Genomic DNA, 12,871 nt, shown 5'->3' with positions numbered 1-12,871 from the left:
CCCCTGTAGGTCTAGGGTACCCCCCTAACCCCCCCTAATAAAGTTTTAACCCCTTGATCACCCCCTGTCACCAGTGTCGCTAAGCGATCATTTTTCTGATCGCTGTATTAGTGTCACTGGTGACGCTAGTTAGGGACGTAAATATTTAGGTTCGCCGTCAGTGTTTTATAGTGACAGGGACCCCCATATACTATCTAATAAAGGTTTTAACCCCTTGATTGCCCCCTAGTTAACCCTTTCACCACTGATCACCGTATAACCATTACGGGTGACGCTGGTTAGTTCGTTTATTTTTTATAGTGTCAGGGAACCCGCCGTTTATTACCGAATAAAGGTTTAGCCCCCCGATCGCCCGGCGGTGATATGCGTCGCCCCAAGCAGCGTCAGATTAGCGCCAGTAGCGCTAACACCCACGCACGCAGCATACGCCTCCCTTAGTGGTATAGTATCTGAACGGATCAATATCTGATCCGATCAGATCTATACTAGTGTCCCCAGCAGTTTAGGCTTCCCAAAAACGCAGTGTTAGCGGGATCAGCCCAGATACCTGCTAGCACCTGTGTTTTGCCCCTCCACCCGGCTCGGCCCAGCCCACCCAAGTGCAGTATCGATCGATCACGGTCACTTACAAAACACTAAACGCATAACTGCAGTGTTCGCAGAGTCAGGCCTGATCCCTGCGATCGCTAACAGTTTTTTTGGTAGCGTTTTGGTGAAATGGCAAGCACCAGCCCCAGGCAGCGTCAGGTTAGTGCCAGTAGCGCTAACACCCACGCACCGTACACCTCCCTTAGTGGTATAGTATCTGAACGCATCAATATCTGATCCGATCAGATCTATACTAGCGTCCCCAGCAGTTTAGGATTCCCAAAAACGCAGTGTTAGCGGGATCAGCCCAGATACCTGCTAGCACCTGCATTTTGCCCCTCCGCCCGGCCCAGCCCAGCCCACCCAAGTGCAGTATCGATCGATCACTGTCACTTACAAAACACTAAATGCATAACTGCAGCGTTCGCAGAGTCAGGCCTGATCCCTGCGATCGCTAACAGTTTTTTTTGTAGCGTTTTGGTGAACTGGCAAGCGCCAGCGGCCTAGTACACCCCGGTCGTAGTCAAACCAGCACTGCAGTAACACTTGGTGACGTGGCGAGTCCCATAAGTGCAGTTCAAGCTGGTGAGGTGGCAAGCACAAGTAGTGTCCCGCTGCCACCAAGAAGACAAACACAGGCCCGTCGTGCCCATAGTGCCCTTCCTGCTGCATTCGCCAATCCTAATTGGGAACCCACCACTTCTGCAGCACCCGTACTTCCCCCATTCACATTCCCAACCAAATGCAGTCGGCTGCATGAGAGGCATTTTTTTATGTCCTCCCGAGTACCCCTACCCAACGAACCCCCCCAAAAAAGATGTCGTGTCTGCAGCAAGCGCGGATATAGGCGTGACACCCGCTATTATTGTCCCTCCTGTCCTGACAATCCTGGTCTTTGCATTGGTGAATGTTTTGAACGCTACCATGCACTAGTTGAGTATTAGCGTAGGGTACAGCATTGCACAGACTAGGACACACTTTCACAGGGTCTCCCAAGATGCCATCGCATTTTGAGAGACCCGAACCTGGAACCGGTTACAGTTATAAAAGTTACAGTTACAAAAAAAAGTGTAAAAAAAAAAAAAAAAACACAAACAAAAATAAAAAAAAATAAATAGTTGTCGTTTTATTGTTCTCTCTCTCTCTATTGTTCTGCTCTTTTTTACTGTATTCTATTCTGCAATGTTTTATTGTTATTATGTTTTATCATGTTTGCTTTTCAGGTATGCAATTTTTTATACTTTACTGTTCACTGTGCTTTATTGTTAACCATTTTTTTGTCTTCAGGTACGCCATTCACGACTTTGAGTGGTTATACCAGAATGATGCCTGCAGGTTTAGGTATCATCTTGTTATCATTCTTTTCAGCCAGCGGTCGCCTTTCATGTAAAAGCAATCCTAGCGGCTAATTAGCCTCTAGACTGCTTTTACAAGCAGTGGGAGGGAATGCCCCCCCACCGTCTTCCGTGTTTTTCTCTGGCTCTCCTGTCTCAACAGGGAACCTGAGAATGCAGCCGGTGATTCAGCCAGCTGACCATAGAGCTGATCAGAGACCAGAGTGGCTCCAAACATCTCTATGGCCTAAGAAACCGGAAGCTACGAGCATTTTATGACTTAGATTTCGCCGGATGTAAACAGCGCCATTGGGAAAGCATTTTTTCACACCGATCTTGGTGTGGTCAGATGCTTTGAGGGCAGAGGAGAGATCTAGGGTCTAATAGACCCCAATTTTTTCAAAAAAGAGTACCTGTCACTACCTATTGCTATCATAGGGGATATTTACATTCCCTGAGATAACAATAAAAATGATTAAAAAAAAAAAAATGAAAGGAACAGTTTAAAAATAAGATAAAAGTAAAAAAATAATAAAGAAAAAAAAAAAAAAAAAAAAAGCACCCCTGTCCCCCCTGCTCTCGCGCTAAGGCGAACGCAAGCGTCGGTCTGGCGTCTAATGTAAACAGCAATTGCACCATGCATGTGAGGTGTCACCGCGAACGTCAGATCGAGGGCAGTAATTTTAGCAGTAGACCTCCTCTGTAAATCTAAAGTGGTAACCTGTAAAGGCTTTTAAAGGCTTTTAAAAATGTATCAATTTTGTTGCCACTGCACGTTTGTGCGCAATTTTAAAGCATGTCATGTTTGGTATCCATGTACTCGGCCTAAGATCATCTTTTTTATTTCATCAAACATTTGGGCAATATAGTGTGTTTTAGTGCATTAAAATTTAAAAAAGTGTGTTTTTTCCACAAAAAATGCGTTTGAAAAATTGCTGCGCAAATACTGTGTGAAAAAAAAAAAATGAAACACCCACCATTTTAATCTGTAGGGCATTTGCTTTAAGAAAATATATAATGTTTGGGGGTTCAAAGTAATTTTCTTGCAAAAAAAAATAATTTTTTCATGTAATCAAAAAGTGTCAGAAAGGGCTTTGTCTTCAAGTGGTTAGAAGAGTGGGTGATGTGTGACATAAGCTTCTAAATGTTGTGCATAAAATGCCAAGACAGTTCAAAACCCCCCCAAATGACCCCATTTTGGAAAGTAGACACCCCAAGCTATTTGCTGAGAGGCATGTCGAGTCCATGGAATATTTTATATTGTGACACAAGTTGCAGGAAAGAGACAATTTTTTTTTTTTTTGCACAAAGTTGTCACTAAATGATATATTGCTCAAACATGCCATGGGAATATGTGAAATTACACCCCAAAATAAATTCTGTTGCTTCTCCTGAGTACGGGGATACCACATGAGTGAGACTTTTTGGGAGCCTAGCCGCGCACGGGACCCCGAAAACCAAGCACCGCCTTCAGGCTTTCTAAGGGCGTAAATTTTTGAATTCACTCTTCACTGCCTATCACAGTTTCGGAGGCCATGGAATGCCCAGGTGGCACAAAACCCCCCCCAAATGACCCCATTTTGGAAAGTAGACACCCAAAGCTATTTGCTGAGAGGTATAGTGAGTATTTTGCAGACCTCACTTTTTGTCACAAAGTTTTGAAAATTGAAAAAAGAAAAAAAAAATTTTTTCTGGTCTTTCTTCATTTTCAAAAACAAATGAGAGCTGCAAAATACTCACCATGCCTCTTAGCAAATAGCTTGGGGTGTCTACTTTCCAAAATGGGGTCATTTGGGGGGGGTTTGTGCCATCATGGCATTTTATGGCCTTCAAAACTGTGATAGGCAGCGAGGAGTGAAATCAAAAATTTATGCCCTTAGAAATCCTGAAGGCGGTGCTTGGTTTTTGGGGCCCCGTACGCGGCTAGGCTCCCAAAAAGTCCCACACATGTGGTATCCCCGTACTCAGGAGAAGCAGCTGAATGTATTTTGGGGTGCAATTCCACATATGCCCATGGCCTGTGTGAGCAATATATCATTTAGTGACAACCTTTTGTAAATTTTTTTTTTTTTTTGTCATTATTCAATCACTTGGGACAAAAAAAATAAATATTCAATGGGCTCAACATGCCTCTCAGCAATTTCCTTGGGGTGTCTACTTTCCAAAATGGGGTCATTTGGGGGGGTTTTGTACTGCCCTGTCATTTTAGCACCTCAAGAAATGACATAGGCAGTCATAAACTAAAAGCTGTGCAAATTCCAGAAAATTTACCCTAGTTTGTAGACGCTATAACTTTTGCGCAAACCAATAAATATACGCTTATTGACATTTTTTTTACCAAAGACATGTGGCCGAATACATTTTGGCCTAAATGTATGACTAAAATTGAGTTTATTGGATTTTTTTTATAACAAAAAGTAGAAAATATCATTTTTTTTCAAAATTTTCGGTTATAGCGCAAAAAATAAAAACGGCAGAGGTGATCAAATACCATCAAAAGAAAGCTCTATTTGTGGGAAGAAAAGGACGCAAATTTCGTTTGGGTACAGCATTGCATGACCGCGCAATTAGCAGTTAAAGCGACGCAGTGCCGAATTGTAAAAAGTGCTCTGGTCAGGAAGGGGGTAAAACCTTCCGGGGCTGAAGTGGTTAATAACTCCTAAGGAGGGGCAAATTTTTTGCTATTAACCAATTTATAGGATGTGGGCAGTCCAATCTTCTAGGTACTCGGATGGGTTGTGTCTGGAGGATGGTATTGCATTTTGATGTTCAAACTGTGCCCTTGGTGAATATTTTGTGAAGGCCTATGCTTTGACTTCCTATCCATCTAGACTATCTAGATAGCCCTATTAATGAGGTGGTGGGGTAAACATACCGTCCTTCATTTCCATTACCCTCCAATGGCCCACCTGACCCCTACCAAAAAATATTAAAAAATAATAAAAATATTAAAAAATATTATGCATCTGTCTTTTGGGATCCATTTTTGGAATGTTTTTCAATCTTACTAGTTCCACTCCAGTTCGATTTGGTATAACGTTTTTTCTATCAAAATTTCCCTCAAGATGCATTTGTGGGACTATAGTCCTATTATAGTTATGATTAGGTTTATAGGTTCCATTTGATCTAATACATCCGTTGGGATTTGTCCTTTGACATGGTTTTATAGTGCTGTGTCAATTTTAATATGGCCACTAAGTGGCCATTGCCCTTTTTTCTGACATGTCTCCTCATGTCTTTTATAAGCCGGGTACGGTCTGCGACACGGACCGTGCTGGTAGACGGGACCAATTTATTTAGGATTACATTGAGGTCCCTCTCTATGCCTTGATTTTATTTAGAATATAGGTATGACTTCTGTGTGTTCGTATGGATTCAGTGTTTTATTACCTATGGTTTATTTTATTTTGTATTTTCTAATATTGCCACTAGGTGGCCATTGTCTATTTTAGAACGTCCCCTTATGCTCAAATCTATTCATGTCCGGTCTGTGACACGGATCGCACTGGCCGATTTGTTAATTTTTTAGTACCTGGTTGACATTTTACTGCACTTTTGGGGTACCTATCTCTATACGAGCCTCATGGTTCCCAGACACCTGACCTCACATCCACTTCCAGTCAGCGGGATTTTGCCATTCATGTATGAGTCCTTTTTCCCCATTTGATTGTGTACACACTTGCGCACTTGATACAACTCAGTGTTTGGGATTATTCGACCTGGGTAGGCTCGCTGATGGAGCGGCATCCATAGTGAGGCTTGGTTAAGTGAGGCACCAATCAGCGTTTGGGACTTTTTGACCATTTGCGCAAGTCCGCCGATGGAGCGGAATTCAAAGCGAGGCTTAGTCAGGCTATTTGTACTATAAGGGGAGGTGACGAGACGCGCCGCTCGTGCCCCTGGATGACGTGACGCCGCGTAGGGCAGAGCGACGTGTTCTCGACACCTCCCATTGCTGCTGTTTCCAGTAGGACGGGCTGTCTGTGAGCTTCCGGCCGGCGCTCCAGACTACACTACATGCTTACTATTGTCTACTAACATGTGAGTACCTGTCAGTGTGAACATCCCTAGCCTGATCTCAAAGTCTTTGATGTCTCATCTCGGTATAAGGCCTCTGATCCATGGGTCGTGGTTCGAATCAGTATTGATAAACAGCTCTCTCTGATCCTCTGTAACAGGGGATCATGGGTTTCTGGTAAGCGGCCAGTCTTATTTTACGGTGGTGGATCAAGCACTTTTTTCTCCTCTCACAGCAAGAATTCATGTTTTTTTGGAACTTTTCCGAGTTTCTTGTATATACTTTTGTATCACTTGGGTGACCCATTTTTTGTATATGGACTCTTATTTATTACTTTGAACTTTATTATATTTTTTTTACTGTTGATTATTTATTTGATACGTGTTTTGAATTTCATTATGAATGCACCAAAAGGGGAACTTTTCACTCAGTTCTAATCATTTGGTTTGGTGATAGTGTGTATGATCACCAATCCGTTCCAGCGCGATTCAACCCTTCTTTTTTCTCATTTAATTACACAGCGTTTGTGTTACATAGATGAATCGCAGCTGTAATTGCTACGGTTTATGTATTCACCGTAGCACAGTTATTTCCCCCATTTTTTCCTACCATCTTTATTAGAGGCTTCCTTCTGGAACGACAGCCGTGCAGACCAATTTAATGCAGTGTGCGGCCTATGGTCTGAGCACTGACAGGCTGACCCCCCCACCCCTTCAACCTCTGCAGCAATGCTAGCAGCACTCCTATGTCTATTTCCCAAAGACAACCTCTGGATATGACGCTGAGCACATGCACTCAACTTCTTTGGTCGACCGTGGCGAGGCCAATTCTGAGTGGAACCTGTCCTGTTAAACCACTGTATGGTCTTGGCCACCGTGCTGCAGCTCAGTTTCAGGGTCTTGGCAATCTTCACATAGCCTAGGCCATCTTTGTGTAGAGCGACAATTGTTTTTTTTCAGATCCTCAGAGAGTTCTTTTCCATGTTGAACTTCCAGTGACCAGTATGAGATGGTGAGAGCGATAACACCAAATTTAACACACCTGCTCCATATTCACACCGGAGATCTTGTAACACTAAGGAGTCACATGACACCGGGGGGGAGATGGCTAAACGGGCCCAATTTGGACATTTTCATATAGGGGTGTACTCACTTTTGTTGCCAGTGGTTTAGACATTGATGGCTGTGTGTTGAGTTATTTTGAGGGGACAGCAAATTTTCACTGTTATACAAGCAGTGTTGTCACATGAAAATATATAAAATATTTACAAAAATAAGAGGAGTGTACTCACTTTTGTGAGATACTGCAGAAAGTGTGAAAGTCACAGTTACATACATACCGGTAGTTGCAGTTAGTCAGGTTGAAAAAAAAAAAAAAAGAGAGAAGACACACCCACACACAAAAAGAAAACCTCCATATACACTATACTATAAACATAGTTGATCCAAAAGGCAAAAAACCTCAATAAGGCATGGTCCAATTCGCTTCCGTGGAGGATGAAAAATTCCTTCCTGATCCCCAGGAGGCAATCCGATATTCCCTGGATTAACTACCCCCTGTGTTATTACCTCAAAAAATCTGTATCCAGGTATATTTTGTGCATTTAGGAATGCATCCAGCTCTTTTTTAAAACAACCTAATGAGCTGGCCAGAACTAGTTCTCGAGGGAGTATAGTCCACATTTTCACAGCTCTTTCTGCATGCAAAGGTTAAAGGATAAACTCAACTCTTGGAACAGGTTACACCTGTAAAAAGGTTTTAACATGTAACAAGTTCCAGCACCTGCAGCCTTTCCCACTGACAGCGAGTGGGGGATCTCCTCCCAGCACCCACTGTTACTATTTGAAAATAATATGCAAAGGTCCGCCCACACAGCCGCATCATTCATTCAGTTTCCTTTGGATGACTTGAACTCCAAGTATCATCAGCGTTTGCAGCTGATGGCTTTGTTCTAAATGGACTGCAGGGTTGCTGATGTGAGTGTACAGTATGTAAAGCATGTGTAAGTTGGCAGCACTATATCAATGTCTTATAACACAGGTTTGATTCAACGCCAATATCACTTTTCAGGTGAACGAACCCCCATTTATTATCTTGCTTAACTATGTTTAGCTGGATATGTATATGGGGAGGGGTCAGGTTTTACACCTTACATGGGCTGATTTGCTGCAGTCCAAGCCTAAAATGTCCTATGTTGCCAAACATTAAAGTGGGGTTCCACCCAAAAAACAAAAATACCTGGAAAAAATCTAAAAAAAAAAACAAAAAAACATTTGGATATTTTTTTTTTTTCACGTACCTCTAAATGCCTGTTGCTAGGTGGTCCCTCGTAGTCTGCCTGTTCCTTTGCCTGGGCTGGTGACATCACTTCCCCCCAGGCACAGGAAGGGCTCCGCTCTGCTCCCTCCCTCCTGTCAATCATCTGGGACCCATTACAGGTCCCAGGTGATTGAGCCGCCAATCACGGCGCCGATCGCGCATGCGAAGTGGGTGCCAGGCTGTGAAGCCACAGCCCGGCGCCCACAGTTGAAATGCCGGCGCCAACGAGCGGAGGGGGGGGACGAGCGGGGCCTCGATCCCCCGCATCGCTGGACCCAGGGACAGGTGAGTGTCCAATTAAAAGTCAGCAGCTGCAGTATTTGTAGCTGCTGACTTTTAATTTTTTTTTTTTTTTTTTTTTGACGGCCCCCTGGGTGGTACTCCTCTTTAATATTATTGTACTATTAAGCCTGGTACACACCAGACGTTTTCTTTGTTCAACCCAGCGGGATGAATGCAAAAAATAAAAACTGAGGAGGTTGCCGTATTAACTATGCGATATTAGTACAGTGATCTCCCCTGCTGTGCTATTGTGTTCTGACAGGGGGACTGCCCCCCTACCAGAACACACTGGTCAATGCTTGCAGCCATTGGCTGCAAGACAGACCGGCTTTTGTCGGACAAGGAGCTGTACAAATGGGCCGAAAGTTGTCCGGTAACTGCCGAACCGACTGTTTAACAGATTTTTGTCCCTTGCGTACCCAGCATTACATCTAAAGAAATGCAATCAAACACCTTCAATTTAAACGACATAATCTGCAAATTTTGTATTGCATTTATAATTTTAGCTATGAAAAGCACAGAATACATGTGTAACCTAATATCAACGCTGATAAGAACTTACTGTTGGTTGAAACATAGTCTGGAACTGGTCTATCACAGTATAATCCACCTCTTCATTATCAACTGTAACAACAAAATACAATTTGTTTGGTCCAAGATGTTTATTTTATGTTTCAGTCTCACCTAGTAAAGTTGTGGCATTAAAAATGAAATTTCAATAGAAGATCACACAACTGAAAATCTGTCTACACCCTAAGCAATCAGATTCTTGTTATTTAAAGCTTTAAGATACAATAAATCTTTCAAGCAGTGCCTTTCATAAAGCTTTGCTTGCTCTCCCTTGCGTAAAAGCAAAAGTATCGACAGACAACAACCAAGTAAAGAGGTTTAGCCTCATCTACTGTATTGTGATAATGCTTTATAACTGAATAGAATGTAAAATTCATAGAGAAGTGCCATCATCTTGCCTTTCTACCAAGAAAGTCAAAGAAATCTGTAAGGCTACTTTCACAACGATCCAGCGCAAAAACACCTATGCATTTTTGCTGTGCTTTTGCATGTGCAGTATTAAACCATTTGCCGACCGCTGCACACCGATATACGTTGGCACAATGGCAGCGGTGGGCAAATAGGTGTACCTGTACATCCCCTTTAAGAGCCGGGGCTAGCAGGCATGACCGCCGCGTACAGCGTTACCGTGCCCGCGGGACTGGCGGACTCTATGTCCGCCAGTCTCCTGGTGATCGTGTCACAGAGCCACAGAACAGGGAAGTGCCTATGTAAACAAGGCATTTCCCCGTTCTGCCTTGTGTAATGACAGTCATGTGAGTTTAGGCCCACCCCCCCAAGTAAAAATCACTCCCTAGGACACACTTAACCCCTTCATCTCCCCCTAGTGGTTAACCCCTTCCCTGCCAGTATCATTTACACAGTAATCCGTGCATTTTTATAGCACTGATCACTGTATCAATGACAATGGTCCCAAAATTGTGTCATGTCGGATGTGTCCATCATAATGTCGCAGTCCCGGTAAAAATCACAGATCACCACCATTACTAATAAAAAATGTTTTATAAAAATGCCATAAAACTATCTCATATTTTGTAAACGCTATAACTTTTGCCCAAACCAATCAATATGCACTTATTGCGATTTTTTTTTTACCAAAAATATGTCGAAAAATACATATCAGCCTAAACTGAGGAAAAAAAGTATATATAAGTATATATATTTTGCTATAATAAATATCCCCCAAATAAAAAAAAAAAAAAAAAAAAAAATTATATATATATATATATATATATATATATATATATATATATATATATATATATAATTTTTTTTTTTTTTTTTTTTTTGGGGGATATTTATTATAGCAAAAAGTAAAAAATATTGCGTTTTTTTCAAAATTGACGCTCTTTTTTTGTTTATAGCGCAAAAAATAAAAACGGCAGAGGTGATCAAATACCATAAGAAAGCTCTATTTGTGGGAAAAAAAGAAAGTCAATTTTGTTTGGGTGCAAAGTCGCATGACCGCGCAATTGTCAGTTAAAGCGACGCAGTGCCAAATCCCAAAAAGTGCTCTGGTCAGGAAGGGGGTAAAATCTTCCGGGGCTGAAGTGGTTAAAGGACATGCGACTCAAAAACCACACCAAAAACGTATAGTAGGCACATTTTTGCCGTTTGTTTCCTTTTAGCCTTAACACTGTTGGAGCTCTACACTTAAAGTGGACTTTACATAGGAATAGCCATATTGGGCTTCCCCTTTCCAAGTGTATGGTACTAGTGCCTGGTTCAATGTTCCCTAGTTTGGCTGTTGAGAATATAGTTATTACCCACGTCCCAAACAAGTTATAAGGACCCTTCAGTAAGCACCTTTTGAACTCTATACACCATCCTTGGCTGTTTCTTACAGATAGGGTGTTTCTCTTGTGCCTTGTTTTTCTATATGTATAGACACATACATATTTGTGCGCTTCCTTCTAAAGTTCTATTTTGCTTAAGGCATGAGAAACCGCTGATTGGTGGATGATCCCGCCAGGTTTGCCTGCGTATATATATTTTTTTGTATACCATGCACCGTAAGTATGCTTCCTCCCTGTTTTATACTAGCTGTTACCTGCCTTAGGAGATCACATTTGTACAGTTTTATACACCCCTGCAATTGGGTTGTGTCCACCTATAATCACATGCTTTCTGGCTTGGTTGCTTCCTAAGGGTTTTTTTTGGGGGGTAGGAGTGAGGGGCAGACTCCTTGACATGTTAGTTTTTGTCTACACTATTAAATGATTGTTACATTCTCAGTTCGGATACATTATTCGGCTGTCTTTGTTTAATTATTTTTATTGTTTTCATGTGGGGACGGAAAGTATTAAGACCCCCTTAAATTTTTCACTCTTTGTTATACTGCAGCCATTTGCTAAAATCATTTAAGTTAATTTGTACACACAGTACATACAGCACCCCATATTGAAAGAAAAACACAGAATTGTTGGCATTTTTTCAGATTAAAAAAGAAAAACTGAAATATCATATGGGCCTAAATATTCAGACCCTTTGCTCAGTATTTAGTAGAAGCACCCTTTTGATCTAATACAGCCATGAGTCTTTTTGGGAAAGATGCAACAAGTTTTCTCACACCTGGATTTGGGGATCCTCTGCGATTCCTCCTTGCAGATCCTCTCCAGTTCTGTCAGGTTGGATGGTAAACGTTGGTGGACAGCCATTTTTAGGTCTCTCCAGAGATGCTCAGTTGGGTTTAAGTCAGGGCTCTGGCTGGGCCATTCAAGAACGGAGTTGTTGTGAAACCACTCCTTCGTTATTTTAGCTATGTGCTTAGGGTCATTGTCTTGTTGGAAGGTAAACTTTCGGCCCAGTCCGAGGTCCTGAGCACTCTGGAGAAGGTTTTCGTCCAGGATATCCCTGTACTTGGCCGCATTCATCTTTCCCTCGATTGCAACCAGTCGTCCTGTCCCTGCAGCTGAAAAACACCCCCACAACATGATGCTGCCACCACCATGCTTCACTGTTGGGACTGTATTGGACAGGTGATGAGCAGTGCCTGGTTTTCTCCACACATACCGCTTAGAATTAAGGCCAAAAAGTTCTATCTTGGTCTCATCAGACCAGAGAATCTTATTTCTCACCATCCTGAAGTCCTTCAGGTGTTTTTTTTAGCAAACGCCATGCAGGCTTTCATGTGTCTTACACTGAGGAGAGGCTTCCGTAGGGCCAATCTGCCATAAAGACCCGACTGGTGGAGGGCTGCAGTGATGGTTGACTTTCTACAACTTTCTCCCATCTCCCGACTGCATCTCTGGAGCTCAGCCACAGTGATCTTTGGGTTCTTCTTTACCTCTCTCACCAAGGTTCTTCTCCCCCGATAGCTCAGTTTGGCCAGACTGCCAGCTCTAGGAAGGGTTCTGGTGGTCCCAAACGTCTTCCATTTAAGGATTATGGAGGCCACTGTGCTCTTAAGAACCATAAGTGCAGCAGAATTTTTTTTGTAACCTTGGCCAGATCTGTGCCTTGCCACAATTCTGTCTCTGAGCTCTTCAGGCAGTTCCTTTGACCTCATGATTCTCATTTGCTCTGACATGCACTGTGAGCTATAAGGTCTTATATAGACAGGTGTGTGGCTTTCCTAATCAAGTCCAATCAGTATAATCAAACACAGCTGGACTCAAATGAAGGTGTAGAACCATCTCAAGGATGATCAGAAGAAATGGACAGCACCTGAGATATAATATAGGAGTGTCACAGCAAAGGGTCTGACTACTTAGGACCATGTGATATTTCAGTTTTTCTTTTTTAATAAATCTGCAAAAAT

At 42.4% G+C, this 12,871-nt stretch overlaps 1 protein-coding gene across 1 annotated transcript in view; it reads right to left on the bottom strand.

Moving 5' to 3' along the window:
* Positions 1-12,871, bottom strand: part of EXD1 (exonuclease 3'-5' domain containing 1) — a 559,324-nt gene that overhangs the window by 333,746 nt on the left and 212,707 nt on the right. The window contains exon 5 of the mRNA XM_073610706.1: positions 9,104-9,165. Within this exon, the coding sequence (XP_073466807.1) occupies positions 9,104-9,165 (62 nt within the window). The remainder of the gene's footprint in view (positions 1-9,103; positions 9,166-12,871) is intronic.

The sequence above is a fragment of the Aquarana catesbeiana genome, linkage group LG13, assembly GCF_042186555.1.
Source record: "Aquarana catesbeiana isolate 2022-GZ linkage group LG13, ASM4218655v1, whole genome shotgun sequence".
In the NCBI taxonomy this organism is placed as follows: Eukaryota; Metazoa; Chordata; class Amphibia; order Anura; family Ranidae; genus Aquarana; species Aquarana catesbeiana.
The sequence above is the reverse complement of the archived record's forward strand: the minus strand, read 5'-3'. Positions and strand labels throughout refer to the sequence as shown.